The sequence below is a fragment of the Panicum virgatum genome, chromosome 8N (assembly GCF_016808335.1).
Source record: "Panicum virgatum strain AP13 chromosome 8N, P.virgatum_v5, whole genome shotgun sequence".
NCBI lineage: Eukaryota > Viridiplantae > Streptophyta > Magnoliopsida > Poales > Poaceae > Panicum > Panicum virgatum.
The window spans coordinates 50,712,848-50,724,942 of record NC_053152.1 but is presented as its reverse complement, the minus strand read 5'-3'; the positions used below and the strand labels follow the sequence as shown (position 1 = coordinate 50,724,942).

General features: G+C 51.8%; 1 protein-coding gene and 2 pseudogenes across 1 annotated transcript; 1 reads left to right on the top strand and 2 right to left on the bottom strand.

Moving 5' to 3' along the window:
• Window positions 1-2,418: 2,418 nt before the first annotated feature.
• On the top strand, window positions 2,419-4,363 carry LOC120685242 (annotated as a pseudogene).
• A 538-nt stretch (window positions 4,364-4,901) lies between these two features.
• LOC120685241 lies at window positions 4,902-6,760 on the bottom strand (annotated as a pseudogene).
• Window positions 6,761-8,212: 1,452 nt separating this feature from the next.
• On the bottom strand, window positions 8,213-9,918 carry LOC120684572 (peamaclein-like). Its single transcript, XM_039966427.1, has one exon. It carries the CDS (start codon window positions 8,861-8,863, stop codon window positions 8,561-8,563), a length of 303 nt encoding a protein of 100 aa, XP_039822361.1. The 5' UTR covers window positions 8,864-9,918; the 3' UTR covers window positions 8,213-8,560.
• Window positions 9,919-12,095: the final 2,177 nt, after the last annotated feature.

Sequence of the window (12,095 nt, the reverse complement as noted above, 5' to 3'; positions counted from 1 at the left end):
CCGGGTTCGCGTTCGTCGGCCGTCGCCGATTCTCACCGGCGACCGGTCTGACCGGTCCCTTAGACCGGTCTGACCGTTCCACGCAGAGAGAGTTGCATCGAGCTCTTTCTCGCGCCGCATGATCTAGTGCATTCGTGTGTTGACCGAGATTTGCGTCAACACCATGTCTAACCGTTCCCACCAAAATCGTCTGTTTTCATTCTGAGCACCCATTATCCCTTTTTTGCTTTTCGTGAACTATTGCACGTGATTTTTGTCATTTTCACCCAAGCCCGTTTTCATCCCTCCACGAAAAGTTTCTACTAGCTTCCATGTGTGGGTGCCGTTTCTAACTGTTTCCACCGAAATCAGCCATTTTCGATCTGGGCACACATCAGCACATGATTATTTTTGGCAGTTTTTACTTGGGGCTGTTTTCATAATTTGAACATGATTCCGTATGTGGGTGCAGTACTTTTAAACCATATATACTAAAAATGAAATTAGCAAAAGTATTTTTTAATTGTAATAATGAACTTGTGATATGTCATAAACTTACGAGTTAAATACACCAGCGGCCCTCAAACCTGTCCCCTGGTGCCACTTAGGTCCACGAACTCGCAAAATCAAAATCTGGCACCCTGAACTTGTTAAGTTGTGTCTCTTAGGTCCATAACCCTTCAAGGGGCATGAATATATGCAAAAAAGCCCTTGAGGTTTTTCATCTTCTATATCTACGTCCTCCTCATCTCTTTCACCTCTCTCTCTTCCCCCACAAGCGCTGCCGCTGCCACCGGAGGCCGCCAGGAGCACCTCCGGGCTGTCATCTCCGCCGGCGGTTGCACCTCCGCCGCGGGCCGCAGCTCCGCTGCCAGCCGTCGCGCTGCGCCTCTCCGCCGCAGCCCCCACCTCCGCCGCCGGTCGTGACTCCGGTCTCTAGCTCCCCGGCGCCGAGCAGGTCCCGCAGCCCCCACCTCCGCCGCCGTTGCTGGTGCTCGGGCACGGTGAGCGGGGCGGCTATGGCGCGCGCAGCGTGAGCGGCGGGCATGGCGGGCGAGGCGGCCGCAGCGCGCGCAGCGAACGCGGCGGGCGCGGCGAGCGGGCGGGTGCGGCGGGCATGGCGGTCCTCGCGTGCTCCGGCGAGGAGGCGGGGAGATGCCTAGATCCGCTCGAGCTCCAGCAAGGAGTAGGAAGGAGGAGGGAGGAGGGAGGGAGGGGCGCCGGCGAGGGAGTGGGCTCGGGGTCCCACCGCCGCTCGTCGTCACTGCTCGGAGGAAGCCGCGCCGCCCGGATCTGCTCGGAGCCGCGCCGCGGGCAGGAGCGAGGCCGAGGCGGCGGCGAGGCGGGCCCAAGCCCCCGCGGGGCTCGCGGCCGCGGCCGCGTGCGGGGTGTGGAGTAGCGCGCACGAGGAGGGAGATGGGACGAGCTCGGTGCGGCGGAGGGAGGAGGAAGGAGGAGGAGGAGGGAGGAAGGAGGGGGCGGCGCGCCACCGCCACGAGCTCTGCCATGGCCGCGCACGAGCTCCACCATGCCATGGCCTCCACTGCGAGGAGGGGTGCGCCGGCTCAGAGGAGGGATGAGGGAGGTGGGACGAGCTCAGTGCCGCGGCGGCGCTCCTGGCGGCCTCCGGCAGCAGCGGCGGCGCTTGTTGGGGAGGAGAGTGAGGTGAAAGAGATGAGGAGGATGTAGATATAGACGATAAAAAAACTCAAGGGTTTTTTTTGCATATATTCATGCCCCTTGAAGGGTTATGGACCTAAGTGATACAACTTAACAAGTTCAGGGTGTCAGATTTCGATTTTGCGAGTTCGTGGACCTAAGTGGCACCTGGGGACAAGTTCGAGAGCCGCTGGTGTATTTAACTCTAAACTTACAGAAGTTTCAGTTTGATACTTTGGTTGGAACCAAGAAACCCTGTTTACCTGTTTAGAGAACCTCACTATCTAAAAATGAAGCGTGACATCATGAAGGTTCTCCTTGAAACAAGTGACTTGGCGGGCTCCCTTGGACGACGAATCGCCTAAATTATTAGATTTGCCCTCTGTCCGGGTTGGCGAACTCGCCACCAAATCTGAAAAGCTTGTCCTCAGCTCTGAAGACATCCTGTGCCTTTAAACCCTGAAATAAGATCAAACTACTTCAATCCCATGCTTAATGATATAGCAAAGTGGGTAAAAACATGAAGTGGTTGAGAAGTTTTAGTTATTTAATGCCAACGTTTGTAACTTTGGATCCATTTCCTCAGTCCGCTTCTGAAACCTAGGATCAGTGACATACAACATTGTGCAACATTGGGATTATTTTGCTTAAAGTTGGAATGGGTCTGTACAGTTCTTAATTCTGGTTAGTGAAGTTGATCGGGTGGATTATCAATTCAGTAGTAGCAGGAGCATCACACTGTACTGGCCTGATTGCAAGTTCAGTCAAATTGGAGAAGAGATGGGGATTGTGGAGGAACGGAACAAGAGCTACCTGAGGGGCCGCAGGTGTAGTGGAGGGAAGGTCTGTGCCATGTCGTTGCCCGCAGCTAGCTCTGCGCTGCTTCTTCGACGCCGCACCCATGCCCAGCGCAATATCTTCTTCGACGACGCAGCAACCGCCGCACTCCCCATCCGCCTCTACAGCTCCAAGGGGGTCCTATTACAGAGGTTAATTGCACATTTGACTAATGCTATTGTTTAATCACTCTAAAGAACTCTCAAATTAGCATGTCCATTAAAGGTTACTGACTTAAGCACACCAGAAGTTTACCTACGAACCTCACAGTATACACCAGCAAAATATGCATTCTTGCCAAGCAGCAAACATTAGGAGATCCCACTGGTTGACTTGGTTTGGCTCGTCTCGTCTCGTCGTGGGCTGCAGCTGGGCAGGAGGACTGAAGGGTGGGCCGGGCCTGCCTCTTGTGGTTGTGGGTGGTGGCCCATCCGATCCACAGCGTGTGGTGTTTGCTCGCTTCTGCTCTGCAGTGGAGCATATAGTAACTCTTCATCAGACGACGACGAACAGCTAAGATGTGATAAATGGGAGAATATTCATTCATCATTCACGTCGATCGTCTACTAGCTACTGGAGTAGTATCTGCTTCATTGCATTGTGCTGTGTTGCCACATTGGCACTGATAAGTGATGCAGTGTACTGGAGTGAATGGATGCAATATCACTAATCGGGAAGGATCCAGAGCATACTACTGGGTACTGGCTGCTGCTCAGTTAATAATCCACTTGCACTGCAGTGCCTTAAGTACTCTACTACTATATATAATAGGCTGCTGAGTTCGTTCGATCATCATCGTCATTGTAGTAATTGGATGATTCCATGGCTGCTGCTGCTTTCTCCTCCACCACCTCCGTCGCAGCGCCGCCGGTGGTGGAACTATATTGATTCGTTCATGATTGACGGGATAGCTTTATTTGCTTCTTCTTAATGTCGATTGATGATGTGCACACGCAGGCCTCGACGCCGAGCATCTTCCTCGGGAAGAAGAAGCTCAACAGACTGCAGAGGAGCTGCCGTGGCCGCCATGGCAGCAGGGGGTTGAGCAGCAGAGTCTTCGCCAGTAATTATAAGCAGGAGGTGGAGGAGTCGAAGCAGACGGACTCCGACAGGTGGAGGGGCCTGGCCTACGACGTCTCCGACGACCAGCAGGACATCACCAGGGGCAAGGGCCTCGTCGACTCCCTCTTCCAGGCGCCCATGGGGGACGGCACCCACGAGGCCGTGCTCAGCTCCTACGAGTACATCAGCCAGGGCCTCAGGGACTACACTGCCTGGGACAACATCAAGGACGGCTACTACATCGCGCCGGCCTTCATGGACAAGCTCGTCGTCCACATCGCCAAGAACTTCATGGCCCGGCCCAAAATCAAGGTGCCCCTCATCCTGGGGATCTGGGGCGGCAAGGGCCAGGGCAAGTCGTTCCAGTGCGAGCTGGTGTTCGCCAAGATGGGCATCAACCCCGTCGTCATGAGCGCCGGCGAGCTCGAGACGGTGTACGACGACGAGGTGCGCCGGTGGGTCGCCGAGACGGGCGTGGAGAACATCGGCAGGAAGCTCGTCAACTCCAAGGAGGGCCCACCCAAGTTTGAGCAGCCCAAGATGACGATCGCCAAGCTGCTGGAGTACGGGCACATGCTGGGGCGGAGCAGGAGAACGTCAAGCGCGTGCAGCTGGCGGACAAGTACCTTAGCGAGGCGGCGCTCGGCGACGCCGACGACATGCCTTTCTACGGCAAGGCGGCGCAGCAAGCCGGCGTGCGCGTGCCCGTCCCCCAGGGCTGCACCGATCCCAGGGCCGGCAACTTCGACGCCACAGCAAGGAGCGACGACGGCTCCTCCGTCTACAACCGATGAATTAATCAAATTATCATCGTACTAGTTTCTATTGCACAAGTTATAAATGGTTAAATATATATAATGTCTGGATGCAATAGATCAAAGTAGACCTGCTCATATCTAGCCGAGCCAAAAAAAACTGGCCTGTACCTAGCCCATGCATATAAAGGTTCGAGTCGGGGTTTTTTTTTTGGATTTTTACAACCGTACCCTTAGTTGAGTTGTCTTGCTCACTTCTACCCTTAGTTCACAGACGTGCTCAGTTTTACCCCTCACCGCGCGAACTCCCATCGGAAATACCCCTCCACGCCGTCTCCGTCTGTCCTGCCGTGTCTTACAGGTGGGGCCTAGCCAACAGGAGCCACTTTCCCAATCCGCGTTCCAAATCGAACCAGCCTCCCCTGTTCTCGCCGCCGTGCTCTCGCCGTGCAGCCCAGGCCGCGCAACCCTCCCCGCGCCGCTCCTCCGGCCGCGCCGCCCTGCCCTCGCCTGTCGCCGCTCCCCTCCCCGCGCCGCCCCTCCGGCAGCGCCGCCCTGCTCTCGCCTCTCGCTGCTCCCCTCCCCCGCGCCGCCCCTCTGACCGCGCCGCCCTGCTCTCCCCTCTCGCCGCTCGCCTCCCGGCGCCACCCCTCCGGCCGCGCCGCCCTGCTCTCTCCTCTCGCCGCTCCCCTCCCGGCGTCACCCCTCCGGCCGCGCCGCCCTGCTCTTGCCTCTCGCCGCTCCCCTCCCCGCGTCACCCCTCCGGGCGCGCCGTCCCGGCCATCGCGCCAGCCCGGCCCTCCCGCCGCGCCACCTCCCCTGTTCTCGCCGCGTGTCGTCGTCGCTGCCCTCTGGCAGGTGCTCCCGCAGGACGGCCTCCGTGACGAACCCGACGCCGTACTTCCACCCGTTGTCCGGCCGCTTCACCCGGCTGACCACGTACCACACCTTGAGCCTGTCCGGGTGCTCCGCCGCCCACCGATGGAGCTCGCCACGCAGGAGGATGTCGTCCTCCGTCCGGTTGGCGTAGACAAGGTGCATCTCCGTCCGGTCCTCCGGCTGGTCGCGCAGCACCGCCTGGATCACCTGGTACAGCGGTGTGATCCCGCTCCCGCCGGCGACCATCGTGAGGCGGCTCGCCTTACGGGGCTCGCCGTCGACCGTGAAGCTTGATGGTTAATTCAGGTGTCCGCATGCACGGTTTCAGCTCAAGTTTCAGTTCAGCTTCAGAGTTCAGACTTAGCTTTAGTTTACAGAGTTAGTGTGCGTTTTCAGAGTTTCAGTCTTAGTGTTGAGAGCTCTGTTTTCAGTTGAAGCAGAGCGCGTCCACCTCTCGCCGTGCGCGCTTCAGCCGGGCGAGTGGAGTCCCGAACTTCACGCCATGATTGACCTGTGGGATGGCGCAGCAGGTGGAGATCATGGCGGGTTGTGCGTCGTGCCTGATCGTGCAGATCGTGGCCTGTAAATCAGAGTTCTTTTGCTTATATAAACAGAGAAAACGCGGAGCTGATTTGAGCCGCACAAAATCCTCTGTTTTCCCAGCGTGTTCGTGTGCGTTCTTCCTCCTGTGAGCAGAGTGATCATCGCGGTTGATTGCCGGAACAAAGCTGCCAGGTACTAGGACATGAGCCTGCCGTTGGGGAGCTCCGGGAGCTCGTGCTTGAAGTACACCTTCACGAGGAGCTCGAAGTGGCCGGCCTCGTCCACGGTGCTCGTCGGCGTGTACGCCCGCATGCGCAGCTTCCCGTCGATGGTCGCGCACACCAGGATGTGCTTGCCCACGGGGAGGCCGAGCACCTGGTCCAGCGACGGCAGCGCGAAGCGGAACAGGCGGGCGCCGCGGGACAGCTCCTCGTTGCCGACGAGGCGGCAGGGGACCTTCTCGCGCGGGTTGGACAGCGCCACGGGCGCCGGCGGGGCGCCCCTGGTGATGGCCCCGTCCTCGCGGATAGGGGCGAGGCTGCTGGACGCGCCGTGCGCAGAGGAGGTGTCAGTGGCGCCGACGAGCTCGCCGACGCAGTAGGCGTCGAGGAGCGCCTTGGCCTTATCGGAGTGGATGGCGTCAAACTCCTCGGTACAGTCGGTGCCGGCGTTGATGAGGATGCTGTCGGCGCCGCCGGCGCCGCCCGGGTGGTCCTTGAGGTACTCAGTGCAGTCGTAGACTTGGCCGTGGACGACGATCCACGCTGACTCCCGCGACGCGTGCTCGCGCACCTCGGACATGGTGAGCCGCTGATTGCTGCCATCGGTGGTGTCCGTGAAGGAGGCCTTCTCGGCCGCGATGGCCAGCTCGTGGGCGGCAAGGATGGTAGCGAGGGTGGAGGCCTTCTCGGCCTTGTTGGTAGCGAGGGTGAAGGTTCGAGTGCAATGTTATCCGAGTTATATGGAGATGTGGCCATATGTGCACAACGTATATACCAACTTTTGCAAAATCTTGTGAAATTTTTATTGCATACTTTTATGACCATGAAATGACTCCCTGCCAAGTTTCAGGTTTTTTGGACCTCATTTAGTATTTATTTATTTATTTTTACAATGAGTAGGAAATATAGTTCAAAAATGCTAAAAATAGTAAAATTTGGAAAAGAAGTTCGTTTCTCAGGGAATTAACTTTGTCTGGCTGTAATGAACATGTATTCGAAAAGACGAGTCAAAATAATGAAAAAAAGTATTCGAAGTAGTTCAAATTAGGAAGTTGTAGTTGAATGTTCTGCGACTTCTTTGAAGATGTGCCCATTTGTGAACAATATATACACCAACTTTTGCCAATTTTTGTGATTTTTTTATGTCAAGCTTCTATGACCATAATATGACTCCATGCCAAATTTCAGGTTTTTTGGACCACATTTGATATTTGTTTTATTTTATCCAAAGTAAAAAGGAAATATAGTTTTAAAATGCTAGAAAATACTAAAAACTCAAAAAGGGGTAAGTTTGTGAGAGAATTAAGTTTATGTGGCTCTAAGGACTAAGTATTCAAAAAGTCAAGTCAAAATAATGAAAAAATTATTCGAACTAGTTCAAATTAGGAAGCTGAAGTTGAATATTCTGTGACTTCTTTGGAAATGTGTCCATTTGTGAACAACGTATACACCAATTTTGTCAATTTTTGTGATTTTTTATGTCAAGCTTCTATGACCATAATATGACTCCATGCCAAGTTTCAGATTTTTTGGACCACATCTGATATTTATGTTATTTTATCCAAAATGACTAGGAAATGTAGTTTTAAAATGCTGTACACAAATATTTGAATTTTGTAACAAGATTTTAGATTTAGTGCATACTTGCATATAGATTCTTAAATATATTTTTTGTAGAAATTTTTGAACCTTATTAGAGCTACCTACAGTGGCGCCTGGTGTAAGTGGAATGGTGAAAAAGAATAAGATAATGGGCTATTAACACATTTAAACCTATTAGAGTAGCAAAACTAATCCAACATGCATGGAATAATTATCTCAGATACTAAACATCTCCAGGAACATAGCAAAAAAAGAATCATAATTTTAGGAGCTCATAAGAATTTAATATGAATTAAACAAGATTTGAGGCATTTTAGTGTGTATAGATAATTTGTGGAAATTTTTATGAAAACCAATTTGACCAAAGTATAGACCTGGGAACAAGGAATATATAAAAATGTGTTTCATATTTTTCTGAGCTTCCAACAATTTATTGTGATTTTTCAAGTCTTACAATGCATTTTTCTGTTGAAGAATAATTAGATCTGTAAAAAACCCACGAAATATCCGGCCAGATCTGCTACACGCACCCTCACGCTCACACAGATACGCCACCTACTCTCACTGAAATGTGGACCCGGGGCTCACCAGCCAGTGAGAGCAGGGGAACTCGGGCGGAGCCGAGCTGAGATAGAGGAGCGGCGAGCTGCGGCCCCGGACCCATTGAGAGGAGTATGAAACTTTGATAGTGAAGTTGTCATCCAACAGTATGTTTGTAGATTTTTTTTTGACACTCGAGGCTCGCGCATGACATGAACCCATACAAACGAGCTCACTCTTTGGATCATCCGAAGTAGCAGTACCTACTATAGAACGTCACACGCATAATGCTACTACACTGCCGTAGTAATACATACCGGTAGATTAGCATATGGACGGTATTTAGTGGAGAGAGATACGCGCACACATACGTAGCAGGGACTTGGTAGCTGATAGCCCGATCCAGTGACTACATCTCATCCGTCGATTTGACCCCGCCGTACGTCCGCCTCTAGCTCGCTTCCCTGACGGCCGGCGCGGCGGTCAGGGGCACTTGGGCCTCTTCCTGGGGCCGGCGGTGAGCATGTCGCGGTAGCAGGGGCACTCGTTGCCCCCGCCGCCGCTGCCGCCGCCGCGCGCCCCCACCCCGGTGGGCACGCAGTTGCACTCCTCGCAGCACAGCCCGCAGGACCTCATGCAGGCGCCCCTCGCCGCCGCGCTCGCCCGCCCGCACCGCACGCCGCACTTGCTCGCGTAGAACCCTGAAGCGGCGTCGCAGGCCTGGAGCCACGACACGGCGAGCACGAGCAGGAGCAGCGCGGCGGCCCGCAGCGAGGACCTTGCCATCTTCTGTTCTCTCGCGCGCTCTTGTGATGAGTGGTCAGAGTGCCTGACTTGTGAGCTTGCGAGTGCGTGTATGTTTGCAGATTTGACATCGCCGTGAAGGATGCATGTGTCGGTCGACGAATGTATGTATGCAAGGCAACCCCTCGCCGTCACCACCCTCTGTGCTCATGGCCGAGAGAGAGAGGCGCGGGGACGGGCCCGAGCGGGCCGGCTGGAGAGGAGCTCGTGCGGCAGCGCCCTCCGGCGACGGGGCTGGGCCGGTGCTCCGGCTGGCCGCCGGGGAGGCCGGCTGGCCGCAGACCAACGCGGGCAAGTGGGGAGTACTCCCGTGCCCTCGGATTGGCCGGCCGACGAGCAACAGTGGCTGGCGACATGCGCCCGGGAACGGCGGTGGAAGGATGCTGTGGAGGGCGCAAACGGCAGCACTGCTGGGGAAATTGACGTGGGGGAAACAACGGTGAGGGTGGTGGCGAGCTCACCGAAGTGTCGGCTGGGCAGAGGCGACTCGGAGCGGCGGGGATTGCTCGCCGGCGTGGAAGTGTGGTGGGCGGCGACTTTGGGGAAAACACACGATTCCGGCAAGCCAGTGGGGAAGGAGTGGTGGATGCGCTCGGGGGAAAGCTCAGCCTCTCCCAAGGGGCGGCGAGCAGGGCGGTGCGGCGTGAGGGGCGACGAGCAGTGCGAGCGGCGCGGGGAGGGGAGCAGTGAGCAGGGCCGCGCGGGGAGGTGAGCGCGGCGTGGCCGGTGCGGCGGGAGGGGCGGTGCGGGGAGGGGAGCAGCGAAAGCACGACGGCGCGGGGAGGGGATCGGCGAGGGGAGCCGCGGCCTTGCGCGCCGGCCAGCTCGGCACGGCCGGACCGCCGGAGGGGCGGGGCGTGGAGGAGCACCTCGATAGGATCCGGCAATGGGGAAAGACAGCTTGCCAGGTGGGACCCACATGTAAGAGACGGCAAACATGACAGAGACGGCGTCCGAGGTGATTTCCGAGCAAGCTCCGCGCGTGGGAGGGCAAATCTGAGGAGGTGGGAGAAGTAAGGGTAGAAATGAGGAAGCCGGCTCAACTAAGGGCACGCTTGTAAATGTCCCTTTTTTGGTTTTTGGACGGGTTAGTTCAGGTTGGCCAGCCCATGATCAGGTATAGATTAAAGAATGTTTATTCTCTATTACGAAAAATCCGCTTTACATCCTCAAATTACCACAAAAGTCTGATTGTCCACCTGCTTCGACTACGAAACTAGATAACGAGGACCATCCAACTGTTTAAACTAGGCAAATGTTGTCAATTGAGTGGTTTCATAAGTTTGTTTTTTCATTTTACTGAAATTAAAAAATATATTCAAGTTTCAGTTAAAAAAATTAAAAACTAATTTATTTTAAATATGAAAAATATGAAAGTGGTGTTAATATTTTTTTTATCTACTAGTACTCTACTTTTTAGTTTTTTGAATCAATTCATGTTCCTAGTGTCGTTTTATGAATTTATGTCGATTATGTTTAAATAAATAAGATTCAAATAGAGCATATGTAGCTTATTTAGAAAAATGTTGGTAGCACTTTCATATTTTCTTTATTTAAAATGAATTAGTTTTGATTTTTTAGATCAAACTAGGAAAAATTTCAAAAATACAAGACCGTATTTGAAACCATCTAAACTGTTAAAATTGCTCGGTTTCAATAGTTCAACGGCTACCATTGTTAAAATTCGGACTATCATGTGAAGGTGCATCTAGGCTTCTAATGGATTTTGGTGAGTTGAATGACAACGTGATTAAAAGACTAATATATTTGTTAAAGAGTTGTTGAGTAGAAATTATTTGTAAATGAATTTATGACATTGGCTCGTGTGATATGCAATCAAATAAGGGAATATATTGTTGAATTGCAAGCAATGTGTAGATGAAAATAGAAACAAGTGTTCATACATGATAATGATGGTTTCTATCTACGACTTGCTACAATAAGATGTTGTTTGTCAAATACATGAGATTGCAAAGCAAGACAAGCTCGTGAAGACATGAATTCAAAATTGGTTATTTATTGTTGATTTTAAAGCAAAGCTAAGCTCAAAGAAGGCAAAGATAAGATGTAGGAATCAAACAAGTGACTACGCAGCGAGGTACTAAGCAAAGATAAATCAAGTGACCACTTGGATCATGGACCATTACTAGGGTGAAGTAGCTAGTACTTGAAGGGTTTTGAAGCATCAAGTCAAACCTTGGAGAGCAAAGCAATTTGGAGCATCAAATCATTATTGAACCATATGGTGAAGTGACTTGAGATCAAAACAATCTTTATTGATCATGGACATTCCTAAATCACTAGCTCAAGATGGAATTTCTCAAGAGAATAAGCAATATTGAAGTCCCAAGGTTGAAATAAATAAAGTATGGCAAGATTGTGAAGACATACAAAGCTCAAGTGGTTGAATTGTGATTTACTTTTGATCTTGAGTTTAAGCAATATTGATTTACTTTTGATCTTGATATTTTTATGAATTTATGCCTATTATTTTTTAATAAACAAGATTCAAATAGAGCATAGGTAGCTTATTTATAAAACTTATGGTACTACTTTCATATTTTCTTGATTTAAAATGAATTAGTTTTGAACTTTAAGATCGAGCTAGAAAAAAATTCAAAAAATACAAGACCATATTTGAAACCACCTAAAGAGTTAAAATTGCCCGGTTTCAGTAGTTGGACGACTGCCATTGTTCAGTTTGGTAGTTGAGGTTTGAAAATCGGACTATCCTAGTTCGAGGGTGAAAATTGAACCTTTTCCTTTTATATATAACTGTGCATGAACTTATTCACATGTATGTGGATACTTCTCATTTTGGCCCAACTCTAAGTTGTGTTCATTATTTACTGGAGCAGGAAAACGCAACTTTAACAACCTGGGCTGCAAGAGCGCCCCCAAGCCATCTCTCTCCTCTAAATAAAGAACAAAATGCATATTATCATTGAGGGGCTTTTCCGATAGTGTTTATTCATCGTTCTTATAAATATTAGAGCAACTCCAGCGGAGAGACTAAATTTGAGCCCTTATATTGCTTTTAGGAGCCAGCTTATAAAAATTTAGGGGCTTCAAACTCCAGCAGTGTGACTAAATTTAGAGGGCCTCCAGTTCTAGGGATTCTGGACCAAAATTTAGTGGCCTCCCCAAAATGGGGGTTCGTATAGGGGCCCGGTTGGAGATGTTTTTTCTATTGGGAGACTAAAACAAGAGATAG